Raw genomic sequence first — 20,802 nt, 5'->3', positions numbered from 1 at the left:
ACAACCGGTTCCGAAAGTAAAAACACAATGCAATTTCTCCATTGACAATTGGAGTATAAGCCATAAAATCGTAACCGTCGATGGTAGACTTAAAACCAGCTACGGCATGACTCAGCGATTGTATGTGCTCATATAGACGCCAAAAGTTCATGGGGCACCAACCTTGTTTTGAGATGAATGTCTTTTTATTCGCGATGTCTTGGATAAGTACTTCATTACCCACAATCCTGAACAATCCCACAATCCCGCAGTGATGCCTCTGATTGGTGGAACTCATGTCATGTTACTGTTTGGTTTAACCCTGCGAAAGTCCGTGAGAGTCTTTGCTGCTGTACTGTGTAGGGTACTGTAATGCTACTGTCCAATGTACGATCTTTGATAAAAAGAAGAAGAAGAAAACAACCTGCGTTGCGTTTCTGCACGGTAGACTTATCAGTGCAATCATGATCTCCTTGGCCGCCATGATGGCTTCTTTCAAGAACGAGAACAAGTGTCCAAAGGGGTGAAAACCACTTTAAAATCGGGTCACGTTATTGAACGTAGTGTGTCCGAGGTTCAGATTGTGGGTTTTGTAAGGGCCGGCATGAGGGACAGGACCTACAAAGTTGTGGTGAGTTTTGCAGGGAGGTTGGTAACGTTAGTTAACATTATCCGTTCACTTCAGCTAGGTATCAGTCATATCAATCATTTTTTATTATTTACACGATTACTACTGAAAGAACTGCTGTTGACTGTTCACTATTCACTATATAAAAATCAATATAAAAGTCGGCTCTTTTGCGGTAGTCTTTGACCTTGTCTTTTACCTTGTCTTGTACCTTTTTGACTTTTTGGGGATTTTCTGTTCGTTTTTTCACTCTAAATGATATGTTGTATGCTTATGTGTCACGTCGTAGCTGGTTAAGCTAAGGCACGGTCTAAAACTCTTTATATAGAGATTTTTCCAGACGTCTATGGGAGAAATGAATGGAGAACCTAAGGTCTCTCGGAGGAGGGGCGGGACTGTTAAGGTCTATTGCTAAGCCTCTGCCCTGATTGACAGGTCAGTGCTTAGCCACGGCCCTAAAAAGGGCTGGGCAATATATTGATATTATAACGATATCGCGATACGAGACTGGATATCGTAATAGATTTTGGATATCGTGATATGACACAAGTGTTATCTGTCCCTGGTTTTAATGGCTGGATTACAGTAAAGTGATGTCATTTTTTGGGCTTACCAGACTGTTCTAGCTTTTCTATTATTTGCCTTTTCCCCACTTAGTTATTATATCCACATTAATGATGGTTATTTATAAAAAATCTTTTTTTGTAAGCACCAATTGTCAACCCTACAATATCACCACAATATCGATGTTGAGGTATTTGGTCAACAATATCGTGATACTAGATGTTTTCCATATCGCCCAGCTCTAGCCCTTCATGGTCTGTTTTAAAATAAATGGGACCATAATTTACAAAATGAACATCATGCTGTATTGAAGAAGCCTCGAAACTAGCGATTGGGGCCATAAACTGGTTAGGAAAAGGTTTAGTGCGGTTATAAATCAAGAGAGACGTAGGCTTATATTCTCAAAGACTTCTGTAGAAAACAATTCTTTTTTTGGAGCCAGTGGAGTCACCGACTGCTGGAATTTAGATCCGCAGTGGCTTCTCTTTTTCAGGCCCGGAAGTTGTCGCTGAGTTGTGCATTGTTTTTGCCATGCTGAAGCATTGTGTGTGTGTGTGTGTGTGTGTGTGGGAGGTGTCTCTGACCAGGAGAAACAAAGAGAAACTGATTTGAAGAAGAGGGAATGTCCACACATGCATATTTAATCAACAAAGTGCTGCTCAGGTGTGAAACCGACGCTACATGTTACCTCCTCTGCTAAATAAATATTTCACATCACACCAAAAGCTTCTTTTTTTTTTTTTTTTTTTCCCGTGCTAAATATTTATTAAGAGTCACAGCAGTTGATTGTGGTTTTACGCCTGCAAATTCTTGCAGATTTGGGAAAACGCAGTATTTGCAAGTTTCTATATTTTCGCCATGAACCAACCGCGCAGCTCTGGTTGTTGTGTTTGTGCGCATGCAGACATACAACAACATCTGTGGCCTGAAGCAGAGCATTCCAGGTCAGCGTAGCCCTGTTTATCTGTAGCTGCAGTGCCTCACACTGCCAAAAAAAAAAATTTATCAAAGCTACGCTACCCGGGATGTCCATGAATAATCTCTGATTAATTATTCTACGTTGTTGTTTAGTTAAGTTGATTACGCTTAATGAATGAAACCATTAAAAAGCTGCTGTGGAATGTAATTTTAGTCAATGTTGTTGGGGAAGAAGTTCCTATAAAATGAGATGTTTTATCAGTAATAATACTTAAAATTTTGGAAGCATGTGATGAGAGTAACGGTATAGATATATGAGTGAATATATAGTGGTGGTATAGAGTCAACAGGGATCTGTTTTCGTGGTACTCTGCTGTTCTTATAAGCAGTTTAGAGCTCAGTGGATCTGTGGTTTTATTGAAAGCTGTATCTAGTTTTATCCTCAACATCTGTCCCGACCTGAAAGTGGCAACATCAAGAGATTTTAGTCTAAAGCTCCAATGATTAGTCCGTCAATGTTCATAATCATTTCATGGTACTTTTGTCATTTATCACACCATATTATCAAACGTGCCTAACGTTCTCTTGTTTCAGCTTCTCAAATGTGAGAATTAGCCGATTTTTCTCTGTTTTTATACCGCTGGGAATGAAATAACTTTGGGTTTTGGACTGTTGGTCAAACAAAAACGACGACGTATGAGGATGTCAGATTGGGCTGGAATTTGGGATTGCCATTTTTCACTTTCACTTCTGAAGCTTTACAGAGGATTAAAAGAAATACAAAAATGGATAGAAATAATCATTACTTGCAGACTGAATGGATAACGTCCGCTGAGAATTAGTTGAGTCCAGCAGCTGGATGTCGGACCAATTGTTGCATTTTGGGGACTAGTTTAGATCATTAAACAGTGTTTCCTCTAGGCGGCCCCCCCCCCCCACGTCAACATTTCTGCCCCCCACGGTATCAGAAATAGGGCTGCATTGTTAGAGTGCATGTTGGAGAATAGCGCGGTCACTCGGTAGAAAAAGGAGGGGGGGTGTTTGGACCTAAAAAAATCCTAAAGGAAACACTATTAAAGGTGCAGTATGTAAGCCTTATAAAACTACCTTTCTGTCATATTTGCTGAAACTGACCCTATGTTCCAGTAGAACTACATGAAGCAATTAATAAGTAAAGCAGTTGAGTAAAAGTCTTAAAGTATCTGATATGTACTGTACTTAAGTATCAAAAGTAATTTTCTGATATTAAATGTACTTAAGTATTAGAAGTAAAAAAAAAACAACTTTGATTATAAACTTTATGGTCTAGTGTGTAACGTTATCTTCATCACCACTGTCGTCGGGGTGGTCATCGTCTGTTACCATGGCGGCAGAGCCTGCAGCAGGTGCTTCCATGACACTGTCAGTCATTCTGCTTCCTCCTCTTCTTCTTCTTTAGTTTTGGCCTATGGCTGTTTTTTTGGCCGCTTGGCAACAAACATCTTGGCATCACCTCACCAACGTTTTTTTCTTCTTCTGATGTTATTTTGTAGTAACGAGTAACTAAGATGCTCAGGGGAAATGTAGCGGAGTAAAAGTAAAAGTTCCCAGAAATATAAATAACGAAGTAAAGTTAAAATACTGTTGATGGTTTTTAAAGCACTTCACGCCCTGGCCCCCAGCTACATAGCTGATATTATTCATCTTCACGTAGCCCCCAGGTCCCTCCTTTTCTGTTGCTGGTTCTCAGCTGTGGGACCAAAATGCCCCTTCAATTGTGATATTCAAAGCCAGGCTCAAAACTCATCTTTTTACATTGGCCTTCCCGGCATCTTAATTGTCTTATCCTGCTATGTTTCTAAATCACTGATTTGTACATGTTTTATTTTATTTTTCTTATTTTATTTTATTACCCTGTGGCTAATGCGCTATGTACAGCACTTTGGTCAGCGCAAGCTGTTTTTTACTTAAGTACAGTAGTGAAGTATTTGTACTTCGTTACATTACAACACTGGATTCAATACAAGTGCTCGAGTTTCAGTACTGATACCTCAATCTGAAAAATATAAGCATTAGAAGAAGTTCTCAGATGTAAGATTTCATATAAAAACAATCAGCTGTGCAAGAACTTTGTCCAAATGAAACAGTCTAAGATTTAGATTCATATCTAATAAAAACGTTACTAGAAGACTGAGACTAGAAATACGATTGGACATTTGACGGCAACGTTTGTTAGGCCGGTTACACACTGGCTGCGTGGCGTGAGCGTGGCGTTTCTGTTGCGTGTTGGCTGCGTGGATTTTTCTGTCTTTGAAAACCTCCAGACTTTCAAACATCAACATGTCATTTTTTAATATGTAAAACGTGTCTTTCCCTATTCTATTTCTATAGCTCGAGCCGCGCGTCTCATGCAGGCGGCGTGTAAGCTCTGACCTGTTACCATGGGAGCCGAAATATAAACGGACACGCCACGCAGCTGACACGCTCACGCCACGCATTCCAGTGTGTAACCGGCCTTAGTTTTTCCTCCACAGCGCTGCGGAGGGGCGTCTGGCTAGTCCACAAGTCACTCTGGTATGGGTTTATTGGCATTTCTTTAAACCAATCACAGACCCAGGCTCTTGGTAGGCGGTGTATGACGGTGCCGGTTGGGGGGTGTGATGAAAATCATGACATTGATTTTCAGCCGGACCGAAAAGCCTCCTGTTTCTCATGTCAACCGTGAGATTATACAACACACCCACAGACGCTGCCGCCCACAGCAGAGCTCTGTTCCCTGTAGTCAGACGACTACCATCCCCGGAACGCTGTGTGGACTAGCCAGACCCTCCTCCGCAGCGCTGTGGAGGAAGGTCTGGCAATGCGAGACTATAAAAACCAGACATTTGTGGGTTGAAGTTAAGTTTTTTAGACACAATGCCATTTAGTGAAGTTCAAAGTAAGTGATCGTCCTGAACTCCACACTCATCAGTGTCACCGACGTATTCTCTGTTTTCATGATTTAAATGTTCTGATCACACATGTTGTACCACGCTGCCAGGGTTTTTTTGGCAGCAAGAGGAAACACACAGAAAAAACACTCATTCCTGCTCTTCCAGATGATGTTTGGAAAATATTCAACACGCAGAATCAGGCCTGAAACAAACGTCTATTTTAATTTGGAATAAACTTGTTTTCATTAATGAACCATTTAGTCTATAAAATGTGGAAAAAAGTAGTGAAAGATCCCACTTCTCCAGAGCCTACAGTGTCTTGAATTAAAGGAGAATTCCGGTTGATTTCAACCCGTAGCTCTGTTGTTTGTTAATCAGGACTACTGTCAGTAGCGAGAAAAACGAAAACAAACCTACCGCCTACACCGAGTTATCCTCCTGCTAGATTTTGCACCCAAAGGTCTTAAACAAGGCTTAAACAGGGCAAGTTTTAAACGTGTTTTTAGCTTCTAAACGTGTTCGAAGTGCCATTATTAGTGCTTAGCCATGTGCAGTTATTCCTTACGAGGGAACACAGCGAGTTTGACGGCAGTAGATGTGACAGAAAGGCATAAAAGTTGTGTTAATCCTTACCTCTGTTTATGTACTGCTTTTCGGTCAAGTCCTCAACAATCGAGTGCCGATCTCAGACAATCCAATAATCCGAAATGTATTTTTTCCACAAAAAAATGATTTGCCGAGGTCCTGTCCATAGTAATGAGCATGTATCAATAGGCTGTAACCTGACACCGCAGTGAAGCAGAGCTGACCTGCAGTTCAAGAGTTCAGGAGCTCATTTGCATAGGTAACCTAGCAACGGCGGAGCCTGCCTGTCACAGAGCTGACAGACGGAGCTTGGAGTTAGATCAGGACTAATATCAGAAAATGCTTCGAGTTTGTGCCAACCAAATGAAGAGATATTTGAGCTTGAGCTTTCACCGTCTACAACCTCCGCAGCCGGGAGATTTTACCGTTATGGCTGGTTGCACTTCAGCTCGCTTGATAACGTTAGCTACATGAGAGAGATTACCGTGTTTGTAGCGAACATTGACTTCACCGAAAAGAGCGTCAAGTCCCGGTATCTGAAGGAAAATGCCATTCCTAAGCGAAAAGACCAGCTGCAGACAAATTGGAGGTAACATCTTTATGATTTATACTTTCCAAGGCTATTGTAATTCTCACTTTTTTTTCTGTGAAGAAATGTTTCATGGTGTTGGTGAATTCTTGAAAAAAAAACACTAAATGTTGTAACTCCCGTTACTGAGACCCGTGTATGATATTACCGACATGTAATTAGTAATGAGCTATATTACTGCGTTACAGCCAACATTTATATTTTACTGTAATTGCCTTACACCCAACACTGATTATGATAGATGCATCCTCAGTGTTACTGTTTTGGCCATTGAGTCTGACTACAATTTGCTGTGTTCCCTCGTAAGGAATAACTGCACATGGCTAAGCACTAGTAATGGCATTTCGAACACGTTTAGAGGCTAAAAACACGTTTAAAACTTGCCCTGTTTAAGCCTTGTTTAAGACCTTTGGGTGCAAAATCTAGCAGGAGGATAACTCGGTGTAGGCGGCACCGTTTGTTTTCGTTTTTCTCGCTACTGACCGTAGTCCTGATTTACAAACAACAGAGCTACGGGTTGAAATCAACCGGAATTCTCCTTTAATGTCTTATATATAACCAACCGTCCAAAAGGGAAATAAATTCAATTTATAACGATATAAAACTTAAACAAAACAGTTTTTGAGAGGCTGAAACAAGCAAATATTGGGTATGTTTGCTTGATACATTAGCAAAACACTTCACTCAGAGCCCTGATGGGGACGTCTCAAAAACGCAAAAGAGCAAAGGGAAAATCAAGACGTTTATTTCAAGAAAATCCTGAATATCTCTCGTGCGTTTTCGTCTGTTTGAATGCGACAGTCAAAACTTTTAATTAGATCAAAGTGACGAGTGGGAGAGACGATTAGGTGATTAGGCTTAGGTGTTCGACCGAAAATTGGGTCTAATTTTGATAATTGGTGAACACTAAGTGTCATTTATTGAGTGTGAACACCAAACGTTCGCTTGTCGTAGCCTCAGGGAGCAGGCAGCTCGTAGGGCTGCAACAACCGATTATTCTCGTATTGATTGATTGGTTAACGGTTTACTCTGTAATTTGTCAAAAATTCAAACAAATACGCATCATAAGTTATCCCAACCCACAGTACTTATTTGAACTGAAAAGATTCAGAAAAAAAGAAACAAAAAGCAGCAAATGTTCTGTTATCAGCTTAAAAATTATCTTGAATATTTATCAAAATGGCTATCGATACTTTTATGTGGCTTTACTGGTTGCTCTTTTTGTGCAAGGATGCAACTTAAAGATATCATTGTAGGCTGCAATATCTGGAGATGGGTATTTATTTATCAATATTCTTCACCTTTGGAGAGCCAATTATTAATAGCATAGCTGCAGCAATTAGTCTTTTAATCGATTAGTTGGTTGTCAGAAAAATAATCAACCATTTTGATCATAGATTAACCATTTTTAACCAAAATACTTGCCGTTTTTAGCCGTCTAATCTAAAGCTTTTCAGCTTTTTTTGTTAGTTGTACATCGCTGTAAACTTGACAATTTTGTGTTTTGGGCTGTTGGTCGCACAAAATGAGACATTTGAAGAAGTTTCCTTGGACTATACAGATCAACAGAATCAATTATGAAAGTATTCATAAGGCTTCAGCCTTAATCAACAGAATAAATGAAAGGATAAATCATAGTTATAACGTAGTGCTAGCATCTTAACCCACTGCCTTTGTGGACGTGACACTTGGCTGCCGCTGCAACTCTGTGTGTGTGTGTGTGTGTGTGTGTGTGTGTGTGTGTGTGTGTGTGTGTGTGTGTGTGTGTGTGTGTGTGTGTGTGTGTGTGTGTGTGTGCGCCGTAGACAGTGCCAGTGGACGCTCCACTGTCCACACGGGTCTCTGCATGTGAGTGTGGTGACAGCCTAAGGTCCCAACCCATGACGCATACTTCATAGTGTGTGTGTGTGTGTGTGTGTGTGTGTGTATGTGTGTGCCTGCTGGAGGTAGATTTGGTTACCATGGCGTCTTTGTGGGTGGACTGGCTTTTTATGATGAAGTGATAAGAAAGAGAGGGAGATGAAATAAAAGCAGGATGTTGAGGGGGAAAAAAGACAGCAGAGGAGAAGCCAGCAGAAAGTGATGGATAATAGATGGATGGAGGGATGGGTAGTAGGGCTGCACAATTAATTTAACTTTTATCAAAATCACAATATGGACTAAGGCAATGTTCAAATCGCTGTGTTATACGCTTTAGCAGCATCCCATTTTTGTCTCTAATCTCAGTTTATCGATGTGTTGCAGATATTCAGGTTCAGTTATGATCGCAAAATATTTATCAGACATATCTTTAAAACAAACTTTTGTTTAACAAGAAAAAAATGCAAACAGACTTGTCAAAATTATAATCCAAACTCTCCAGGACCTTCAGCGTTCTATCCCTTAAAAAGGGACCCGGCCTTGACGTTTATGTGCCGGTCTGGTCTATTACTTGTGTTTTAGGAAATTGGGTAACACTTTACTTGAAGGTATCTACATAAGAGTGACATGACCCTGTCATGAACACATGACACAGTCATTACACATGAACCCTAACCGTAACTTGTCATGACAAAAAACGAATGACACTTACTAAATGAAGCGTTATGTCATAAACGTTTATGACTTGTTTATAATGTTTATGACACGTTCATGACAGTGTCATGTCACTCTTATGTAGATACCTTCAAGTAAAGTGTAACTGGAAATTGTAGTCTGGATTGACAACACTTCATTTACCGGACAGAAGCATCCGTCGTCTTGCAAAACTCTCCACGCTGAAAATGTCGAGTTTTAAAAACAAATTTGGATCGTGCAACAAGCCAGACCTGCTCGGTTCTTTTAGGGAACGATTTATAAAGATTTGCAAAGAATATGTTTACGGCATTTCCTCTCTAACTGGGACGTTTGGGGACCGATTGGTGGATGAAGTACACACAGCGTCAATGAGGTTTAACCATGTATCAGCTAATTTAAATAGCTCACGTTACTGTGTTGTGTGAACAATTAATTTAATATTTTATTAGAGATGGTCCGATACCATTTTTTGCTTCCCGATACCGATTCCGATACCTGAACTTGCGTATCGGCCGATACCGAGTACCGATCCGATACCAGTGGGTCATTTTAACAACTGTATACTACTATCCCTGTATGGATGTGATATGATTTCTATCTTTGTTGTCGGTCTGGCTCAGGTTAAACTCTTTGTAAAACATGAACAAACACAAACAATGAATGCCCCAGAACTTTCTTTTATTCTCCAGTTTGACAGTCAGTTATAACGGAAAAAGAACATAAATAAACTACTTTAACGTAGATTTTCTTTAGGGCTTTATTACGTGGTATCGGATCGGTGCATAAACTCCAGTACTTCCCGATACCGATACCAGCGTTTTAGGCAGTATCTGAGCCGATACCGATATCAGTATCGGAACATCTCTATATTTTATGTGGCGTTTTCTTTTTTGTGGGGTGCAAATGTTCCACCAGAACTAGTTCCTTCCCGAGACTATTTAGCAGAGCCACCGTCGCTGCGTCCGGAGCTTAGCCCCGCCCGAGACGATTGTGATTGGTTTAAAAAAAAATGCAAACAGCCCAGGCCATTTTTTCCCTCCTATCCAGGAGTGTGTTTTGTGGAGGGGCCAGACCTTATTCCGCAGCACTGTGGAGATAGGTCTGGCAAGGGAGACTAAGGAAATTGTAACAGGCATTTTTCTCTGGAAAAAGGTCTGGCTACATTGCCGGGAAAAAAGCCTGACATCCAGCACGTCTCTCACACGCCGGATGTTCCTCCCCTCCGCTATTTATTCTTCAAGGGCGCCGTCGCTGTGTCTGGAGTCCGCCCAGGATGGTTGTGATTGGTTTAAAGAAATACAAACAAGCCAAGATAACATTTTCCCCCCTATCCCACAATGGATAAGCGGTGTAGCCATACCTTACTCCAGCGCTAAAACAGCAGTCTGGCAATGCAAGACTAATATTTTATGGGCGCAATTCATCTAGAAAATAATCAACAGATGAAGCCAGTTTTCAAGGTATATTTTTGTTGAAATCTTTTTGGACGAACTCCCAAGAATAGAAATTGCGAAAACCAGGGATGATGCGTTCACTACAGACGACATCACAGGTGAGTGATGAACCTGCCAAAATGAGTTTTCAAGAGATTTTTCTTTTTCTTTTTCTAAAACTCTTTTCGGCTGCACAATCTCAGCGGGCGAAAAAACTCCAATCTGCAGTCGGCCGCGATCGATTCTCCCTCAGCTGTGTGCCATTAACACAGCCGAGTGTCAGAGAGCAGGGAGGAGAGGGGGGAAAGTAATTAGGCTGCCAATACAGACTGGTATGACACACACACACTCACACACACACACACACACAGGCGCAAACATATGCACACGCCCTGGCAGGTATCATTAGCCCACTTTTCACATCTGATGCTCCAAATCCAAGATGGCTGTCTCAGGCCTCTTTTTTTTTCTCTCCATGTGAACCGTTGCTAGGCAACACCCTCCCTGCTCTGCTGCACTGCGAGTGGAAGATGGCGTCTCCCCACGGGCCGTGCGTGCGTGCGTGCGTGTGTGTGTGTGTGTCTGTGAGTGTGTGTGTGAGAGAGAAGAAGAAGAAGCAGGAATGTTGTTATGCTGCGGTTGATCTAAGAAAAAGGCCTCACTCAGATATAACACACACACACACACACACACACAGAGCAGCACAGATGAGCAGATTGGACCCAGATGTTCTGGCCATTCTCCACGGTCCGATTTGGAAATGCAAGCTGTCGTTCTCTGTCTCTCACTTTATTTAAAGAAATCGTATCTATCTATCTATCTATCTATCTATCTATCTAACTGAACCTCATTTTCTTTTCTTCGCTCTGTTTTTCAGCCACATTTCATTCACTCCTCTCTCAGTAAAAGCACTCCCACTTACACACACACCTACACAGCTCTGCAGCAGGACTCTTTTGTTTATTTTTTTTCTCGTTAATTCATAAATTTGCAACACTATTTTTATTACATTTGAGTTTTGCCAAAGCAGCCCGGCTGCACCGAGAGAGAACAGTGTGCTCAGTGGAGATTTGTGAACTTGATTTGTAGTCCAGGAATGTGTTTGTTATTATGAAGCTGACCAAAAGATGTTTCTGTCTCTAAGAAATTCCCCCTCTTTTGCAAACTGACTCCTGAATATTGCAGCAGCCAGCAATAACTCGCTGTAGTCAATATTTGTTTGTATGCATAGATGCACAGTTGCAACTATTCCCTGGAGCCATGAGCCCCACCCCCCCCAAAAGAAAAAACAATCTGTGTGCAAACAGCTGAGTTCACATTTTGGCGAATGGAGCAACAGAGTCACCACTCAGGTGTGATAATGTCTCTTATTTCCGACGAAGCAACAGCTGCAAATAAATTAGCAAATTGCAAAAACTGCGTCCTGGCCAAATGTCCAACTGCTGTCATCCACTTGATCCAGGTTTGGGGTCGCGTGGAAACAGGTCAAGTTGGGTACGTCCCTCTCCCCAGCTACGGTTTCCGGCTCCTCCTGAGGGATCCCAAGGCGTTCTCAGGCCAGATGAGATATCTAGTCCCTAGAGCGTGTTCTGGGTCTACCCTCCCAGCTGGACTGGACCAGGAGGCATCTTTAACCAGATGCCCCAAACAACTCAGCTGGCTCCTTTCCACGCCTCTACTATCTCCTTCTTTCGGTCACTACCCAAAAGCTCATGACCATAGGCAGAGCCGGCAAGATTTCAGCTGTTACCTTTTTTTTTTTTTTTTTTTGACATTTTTGCCGTTTAAAAAAAAAAAAGGTTTTCTGGCATTTTTTGGACATTGGACATTTTTTTTAGACGTTTTTTTTCCCCCTACGCTTTTCCCCAAGTTTTTTTTTCCAATGTTATTGTCACTTTGTTGAAGTTTTTGGCATTTTTTTGACATTATTGTCTCTTTTTTACCTTTTTGTTTTTTAAATTTTTCTGGCATTTTGTGGACATTGGCACTTTCTTCAACATTTTGTTGCTTTTTTCAGCATTTTTGGTGTTTGTTTCTTATTACCTTTAACTTTTCTTTACTCATTTGGACTGCCGGCGCCACTAGCATTTGCTTATACTGGTCTCTGCCACGGGACCGGCCCTGACCATAGGGGAGGGTTGGAACGTAGATCCACTGGTAAATCCTTTCGGCTAAACTCTCTCTTCCCCACAACAGTCAACGGTACAACACCTGCTTTACTGCAGACACTGGATCAATCCGCCTGTCCATCTCCCGCTCCGTTTTACCCTCCCTCGTAAACAAGACCCTGGGATACTGGAACTCCCTCACTTGGGGCAGAGACTCTGTCCCGACCCAAAAGAGGCAACCCACCCTTTTCCTGCAGAGAACCAACCATGGCCTCAGATTAGGAGGTGCTGACCCTCCTGGTGATACGCTATCATTTTCTAATGTCAACACATTGCATGAAAAGACCAAAAGCAACAACTAGTAACAAGGTTTGTGTTTGTGTGTATCACAGCCTGAAAAGCCCATCAGTGAGCCACACTGTTGCATTGGCTGATATGTTCCTTCATCACCATCAACACACACACACACACACACACACACACACACACACACACACACAGTCCTGCTGCCACCAATACTCACTAGAGCACCAAGTGTTGATTCATCCGCCACTGAAAATAGTCCACAACAAATGCACTATTTCCTCTCGTTTGTTTGATATAAAACTACAGTGAACAGCTGTTTTAGGAAATGACTTGACTCATTATTTATAATATATATTATAAATGACTCCTCATCAAGAAGACGGACTACTGTAACACATGGTTGGTTTCGGTCTTTTCGTGGAATCTCCGGTCTTGTCCTTTGACACTAGTGTGTTTGTGTCATAAAACACACAGACATCTTTCTAAAACAAGTGGACCTGTTGTGTTATTTTAAGGAGAATGCTGTCTCTCATAGTGTGGTAAAATGCACATCAGTCCGCTGTCTGTCTCCTTTTGCTGGATTTCTTTAACCGTTGGGTTTGATCCGGCTCCCTGTTGTTGGCGACCTAAAACTATCCGTGGCAGTCGAATATAAGAATCGATAATGAGAACGGTGGCGTGAGGCAGTTTAGCAGCTTCTAATGGGCACAAACAAGGAGGTATCAGCTCCCATTAGCCCCGCTGCGAGGGCCCTGGGGTGCCGTGATTGACAGGTGGTGGTGGTGTGGAGAGGGGGGACATCAATGATCACTTAGGCAGCGGGAAAAATCCCTCAGGGATACTACAGTATAGTGTTTTGTTGTCAATATATACATATATACAGTACAGGCCAAAAGTTTGGACACACCTTCTCATTCAATGTGTTTCTTTATTTTCATGACTATTTACATTAGGGCTGCTCGATTATGGAAAAATTAATAATCACGATTATTTTGGTCAATATTGAAATCACGATTATTTAACACGATTACTCATTAACCTTTGGATATAATGGATAGTGTCCAGGGTATAATCTTATCTCACAGAAAGAGTCTTTGGATCAGAATAAATTCTGTTTTGTGAGTCGGTTCAGCTTTACAGATATCACACATAATTTACACAGCTAATGAACAATACCAGATACATAACACAATGTGCATCTCACATCACATTTTCACTCACTATGACCACTACTACTTTCATTACTAAACATTGTGACAAAAATAATGTCGCTTATTTACTAAGGAAAAATCCAGCACATAGGCGGTACCTTAGAGTAACGTTACGTGAAACAGCTGTTTTATGGCGCTTTTCCATTACATGGTACCTACTCGCCTCGCCTCGCCTCGACTCTACTCGCCTTTTTTGGTTTTCCATTACGAAAAAAAGTACCTGGTACCTGCTAACAGGTACTTTTTTTAGTACCTGCTCAGTCGAGGTTCCAAGCGAGCTGAGGCGAGCCGAGAAAGTGACGTGAAACCCTGCAGGCTGCTGATTGGTCGGAAAGAAGCGTCACTGATCACTGCATTGCTAGAGAGAGACGGCATTTTTAAATTGTTTAGCGAGCGGTGTTTTTTTGCTGCCGGAGGCTCCACGCAGAGCTTTCTCCGTAGCATACAAGTGGCCTGATGGTTATACTGGTGCGCTGGTGTGTGCATGTGTGATGTGTGTGTGTGTCGAGTCGCCGAATGTGTGTGTGTGTGGGGAGCTAGTGAGCGAGGGAGAAGGGAGAGAGTGACGGCGATTATCTCCGCAGCGAGTAGCGACTCTAGAGTCATATATATGTGAGAGAAACAAAGCGAGTAGCGACTCTAGAGTCATATATATGTGACCACGGTGGGAAATCTGGAGCAGTAAACGTTAACTATCTCTTTGATATCATGTTGTTTACGGAGAATGAGAACCAGGAAATGAGTCTGGGGAAATGCGACGCCACTAAACCACGCCCACGGCAGTCGCTATGACGACCAGCCACGCTGAAGCGATACTAAAATCCTCAATGGAAAACGGACGCACAGCGAGTCGAGGCGAGTAGGCGAGTAGAGTCGAGGCGAGTCGAGCAGGTACCACGTAATGGAAAAACGCCATTAACGTCCCTGCTCATTTTACATACAGTTTAACAACAAAACTAAATGCTGAGGGAACGTTACTATGTTTTTTCATGTTGTTTTTGAGCAGTATGCCTATATGCACCGCCACTAAGCTGGAAAAACTTAAGTGAATACAGCGTGTCGGGAGAATACAAAGTTTACTACAGCGGGGAGGCAGTGGCAGAGGGACCGCAGCCGCAGGGTTAGCTAACGTTAGCTGCTCCCAGACAACCAAGTTGGTTTTGCCTTTTTTGCTCACCAAAAACGCTGCTGTGGCTGATCTCCTTCTGCCATCTTTATTCGCGCTGAATTTTTATATTCCAGCGGATGATATGCACACAACTTGCCTCCCTGACTGTATAGGCTGAGAGAGTTTATGGCTTCGGGAGGGGCGGATGTGCACATGCGCGTGTTATTCAGAACACAAGACAAAATAAGAGTGTTCTTGCAAAACAGAACATGGCAAAATAATCGTTTTTTCTCGATTATACTATTTTGGTGATCGTTGGGAGCCAAAATCGAAATTGAAATCGAAATTCAATTAATTGCACAGCCCTAATTTACATTGTAGATTCTCACTGAAGGCATCAAAACTATGAATGAACACATATGGAATTATGTACTTAACAAAAAAGTGTGAAATAACTGAAAACATGTCTTATATTTTAGATTCCTCAAAGTAGCCACCCTTTGCTTTTTTTGATAACTCTGCAAACCCTTGGTGTTCTCTCAATGAGCTTCATGAGGTAGTCACCTGAAATGGTTTTACCTTCACAGGTGTGCCTTGTCAGGGTTAATTAGTGGAAGTTTTTCCCTTATTAATAAAAAAGCAAAGGGTGGCTACTTTGAGGAATCTAAAATATAAGACGTTTTCAGTTATTTCACACTTTTTTGTCAAGTAAATAATTCCATATGTGTTCATTCATAGTTTTGATGCCTTCAGTGAGAATCTACAATGTAAATAGTCATGAAAATAAAAAGGAAACTCATTGAATGAGAAGGTGTGTCCAAACTTTTGGCCTGTGCTATATATATATATATATATATATATATATATATATATATATATATATATATATATATATATATATATATACAAAAAAAAATATATATATATATATATATATATATATATATATATATATATATATATACAGCCATCTTGGGTTGGCATTGAATAGAGAATCAAATAGTCTTTATTGTCATAGTACATGTACAACGAAATTGGATGCAGTCCTTCAGTGCAAAACATCAGCAAACAGGTGAATAAATAAATGTAAAAGAACCTTTAAAAGTCACTATAAAATGTTTTAAAGAGTTTTTTTTATATATATATTGAAAGTAAAGACACAAAACACGAACATACCACACATACAAGTCATTCATTGCACAATTCATCCTTAAAACTCAAGTAGCGCTTCGTCATGGCTTTTGGATAAAAACTGTTTCTGAGAGAGTTTGTTCGTATTTTACTTCTCCTGAAACCGACTGATACTGTTATTTTAAGGCCAGTACCAATTATTAGTAGTTAATGAAACTGACAACCGATATATATTTACAGTGAAAATGAAAATCTTGAAATCAAAATTCAGTTTTTGGAATGTTACAAACTCCAACACAAAACTTTAAAAAAAATCTTTCAGTAATTATTTAATAAATTAGAAACTTCCAACATAATACCCAGTAACAGAGAGTCAGATAGTGTTGCGGGCGGGACTTTAGGGCTGCACGATATGAGGAAAATGTGCAATAATAATGTTGTTGAATATCGCAATAACGATATGACTTGCGATAAATTAACAGATATCAGAGTGTACTCAGTTCTGCCTTTCTGTTGCTTTCAGTATTCTTTTAAAATACAACAAATTGCTAGTTGAATTTAAAATAAATAATAATTTCTAACATTCTTTTATTGAACAAATTGAACATTGAATTGACAATGACAGGCACTACTAAAAAAGAATGACATATACACTTTAAAGTGCAGTTTTTTACTGATATTTTCTTTCAACTGACACAAAAAATCTTGTAGTGTCTATCGCAATATGTCGCAACCTTCCGCGATATGTATATTGCGGCAGTTGATATTGCGATGACGATAAAAAAAACATATATTGTGCAGCCCTGCGGGACATTAAGTCAGACTCAGTGGTGAGTGAACTCGAAGCAGAGAGACAGACACAGAGCTGTAGCCGAGCCAAAGTAGAACACTCTTTAATTCACTAACTTTATCGGTTATCAGGCAAATAAAACACAGATACAAATACTAAAAAAAAAAGCCCGATATTCGGCTAAGGCCGATAATCGGTCCATCCCACCCGAAACGTCTGCTCCGAGGGCAGTAGTTCAAACAGAAAGTGTCCGGGGGAAATGGATCTTTACGTACGCTCTGGGCTTTTTTGAGGCAGCGAGAACTGTCAAGATCATCCAGGGAGGGGAAATCATTGGCTGCACACATGTGGCCATTCACATGATTTACAGATTGTCCGTTTCCGAAAGTTTCAAAAAATATCCGATTCATCCCTCCCTGATTCCAGTATCGGATCTCTCGTGAGGTTTTCACGGACTGTTAAGCAATTTGCACTTTATTTTAAGCACACTGAGGATTGTAGTACTGGACACTGGGCCTGCAACTAAGCTATCATTTCTTTATCGATTCATCTCCCGATTATTTTTCTCAATTAATCGCTTGCGCCATGACATTTCAGAAAATAGTGAAAAATGTCCATCCCAGTTTCTCAAAGTCCGAGGTGATGTCTTTAAATGTCTTTTTTTGTCAGTCTCAAACCCAAAGATATTCAGTTGTATGTGATACAAATCAGAAAAGAGCGGGAAACCTCCATATTTGAGAAGCTGAAAAATGACTTAAACGATTAATCAATTGTCAAAATAGATTTTTCTGTTGATCGACTAATCAATGAGTCGGCTAATGGTTGCAGCTCTACTGGACACACTGTTCAGTTGGTACTGTATAGTTGAATCCCTTGTCTCCTGTAGGACACAATGAGCTCCCTGCATTGTTTCCCTCTCCGTGGCAATAAGTCTACATCTCGGCCAGCTCTTCCGTCACAGTTCTCCGCAAAATCCCTTTTTGCTCTTCCAGGTTTTCATTTGTTTGGCGGAGTCCAGCTAGCCTGGCTCCGCCCTCCTACGTACTTCCGCTCCATTTTCATTTTCCTTCAGTACTACGTCTGGGTTTGCGATATATACTTGGATTTTCCCCGGCCAATCTTGACCGGTCCAATCAGTGAACAGAGGGAGTGGCTAAGAACGATGACGGTGAGGTTGTGCACTAGTTTGAGTTGTTGTTCCGTAATGGCGGCGGAGAAAGAGCGAGCGAAGCCATTCGGCCCATTGTGGCAACGCCGACGAATATCCAAAAGTTAAAGCCAGAGCAAGAACAATCTTTGCTGAGTTGTGTTGGTGGCCATGATGTTGTGGCCCTCCTCCCCACGGGGTTCAGGAAAAGTTAGATTTTCCAGCTCGCTCCGTTAGTGGTGAAGGAGTCGGCGAAGGCGAACGCTAGTGATGCTAAGCCAAACGTTAGCGATTGGTTCTGGCAGATCCAGAGTGGCTCTTGGCAAATCCAATAGTTTTAAACTTCAACAGAGTACCCGCCTTCAAGGAAGTTAACACTTGTCAATGGAGAGTGGCCAGACTCTCTGTACTAATGAAATGTACCAGAGTCTGGTAGAACCAGGCTAGTGGACCAGAGTCTGGTAGGACCAGGCTAATGTACCAGAGTCTTGTAGGACCAGGCTAATGTACCAGAGTCTGGTAGGACCAGGCTAGTGGACCAGAGTCTGGTAGGACCAGGCTAATGTACCAGAGTCTGGTAGGACCAGGCTAATGTACCAGAGGCTAGTGGACCAGAGTCTGGTAGGACCAAGCTAATGTACCAGAGTCTGGTAGGACCAGGCTAATGTACCAGAGGCTAGTGGACCAGAGTCTGGTAGGACCAGGCTAATGTACCAGAGTCTTGTAGGACCAGGCTAGTGTACCAGAGTCTGATAGGACCCGGCTAGAGTCCGGCGTCCTCTGTTATGGAAACTACAAAACGACACCAAAGATGGAAGAACTAAGAAGGCAGACGAGGCCTAGACGTGCCGTAGAGCCGAGTCCTGCCAGATGTTTGTCAGACGTTTTCATTAAATGAGATGAAGACAAAACAACAGCCGCTGGTAGAAGTTGACTCTTGAACTGAACAATCTGCATTATTCTTTTTATTTTTTTCTTACATCTTCCTTGTCATCATTATTCATCTCATTGTTTATTTTGTGTTGTTTTTATTTATGTTTCTCACTTTTTTTTAATTATCTTTAATTGACAGTCTAGACAGAGACATTAAAAGACTGGGAGAGACAGACGAGGCTGTATGACGGGAGATTTAAACTGAGAGCCATGTGCTTCCCTTTAACTAAAACCCCCCCAAAAAAGTTTAAGTAATATGTTTTATAACTTATTTCATTAGTCAAAAACCAACAACAGCCCACACAGCCGTCGCTGGCTCTCTCACTCTCTATTTATCTCTATCTGTTCGCAGGGGACATCACTCAGAAGGGTTATGAGAAGAAGAGGTCCAAACTGATCAGGGCATATTTTCCACATGCTGGAGGTAATTTAGCAACCTCTGACCTCCCCCTAACACACACACCCCCTCCCATAGATAAAATATTCCCACCTCACAACCAGGGTATGGATTTGGTGTAATGACAAATACAGTTGCGATGATACTCTCTCCTTTATGGATTCAGTCTTCATCCGCCGCCATTAGTGAATGTAGGTTAAGACTCCCTGGAGCTCAGCCTGGGCCTCTGAATCTGTACACACACACACACACACACACACACACACACACACACACATTCGTTCATGACAGCGATGTAGCTCTGGTTGTTAAGGGTCACAAAATACGGAGGGGAATTCTGTCAGACAGCAGAACAATATCACAGCACTACCACATTATTATGATTTCATTTTGTGTTATTTTTTTTAATTATTTGTTTTATGATGTCAGAAAAATCCAATTTTTCTGCCGATTCAAATCATCTCCATGTTTGTTTTTCTTTTTTGGCGCTGACTGTATTTATTGCTTTTGTGAAACGTGTATGTGCATATCTGTGTGTGTGTGTGTGTGTGTGTGTGTGTGTGTGTGTGTGTGTGTGTGTGTGTGTGTGTGTGTGTGTGTGTATATATGTGTGTGTCTGTCCGCCTGCTTGCCTGCTTGCCTCTGTAGGTATGGAGGGGCCTATGTCCCATCGGGCCCCACTCGGCCCTCCCTCTGCTGCCCGTTTCCACCGGCGGCGAACCTCCGGCACCAGAGACGAGCGCTACCGATCAGGTACGGAGAGTTCACCTGCACGACAACCACAGGCAGCAAAATCACCGCCGTCAATGAACGTTTGCTAAATTTACCATACAACGACAAGACATGTTCCCTCCTTTATGTTTGAATAATGTAACTGTGTAGTAGGGCTGCTCGGTTACGGTATAAAATCATAATCACCATTATTTAACACGATTACTCTTTGGCTTTTGGCAGGATGTTTCATTTATTGAACTTAAAAAAAAAGTCAAACAGTTAAACCAATCAACCGTGAAAACGGTCCGTGTAACGCTTATCAGTTACATTTTCTAAGCACAAATGGACATTTGGAAAAAGAGAAAAATGGGTTAAAATATCCAATTTTTTATTTTTTTCCACCTTGACAAATTAAAAAAATTGGAATTTTAACCTGTTCTTCCAATTTTCTGTTTTTTATTCAGAGGAATCAGAAATTGAGAAAATTACAAAATTGCGTCTGGGCTCCAATTATTCAATTAGTTTTTCCAAATGTCGGTTTGTGCTTTGAAAATTGAACTGATAAGCGTTACGCTGACCGAAAATACATCGAACTATAATTTCCCTGAATACTTGTCCCGTTTGAACATTTTATTTTCCCATTTGGAACACAAGACAAAATAAAAGTTTACTTGCAAAACGTAATGTGCAAAATAATCTGATATCGCTATTAAACTTGGATAAATTGCTCAGCCCTGCTATGTAGATGTAGATGTTTAATTGATACTGCTACTACTTAATTTAACACAAAACA

General features: G+C 41.3%; 1 protein-coding gene across 3 annotated transcripts in view; it reads left to right on the top strand.

Moving 5' to 3' along the window:
* LOC114549212 (disco-interacting protein 2 homolog C) overlaps positions 1-20,802 on the top strand; it is an 88,724-nt gene that overhangs the window by 4,607 nt on the left and 63,315 nt on the right. For 2 of the 3 annotated variants that reach the window (XM_028569439.1, XM_028569442.1), the window contains exons 2-3: positions 19,251-19,322; positions 19,944-20,048. In XM_028569439.1, coding sequence (XP_028425240.1) covers positions 19,251-19,322; positions 19,944-20,048 — 177 coding nt within the window. The remainder of the gene's footprint in view (positions 1-19,250; positions 19,323-19,943; positions 20,049-20,802) is intronic. The other variant, XM_028569440.1, reaches the window with a different exon arrangement.

This window comes from Perca flavescens, chromosome 22 (genome assembly GCF_004354835.1).
Source record: "Perca flavescens isolate YP-PL-M2 chromosome 22, PFLA_1.0, whole genome shotgun sequence".
Taxonomy (NCBI): domain Eukaryota; kingdom Metazoa; phylum Chordata; class Actinopteri; order Perciformes; family Percidae; genus Perca; species Perca flavescens.
Note: the sequence above shows the minus strand (reverse complement) of the source record. Positions and strands in the feature narration are given on the sequence as shown.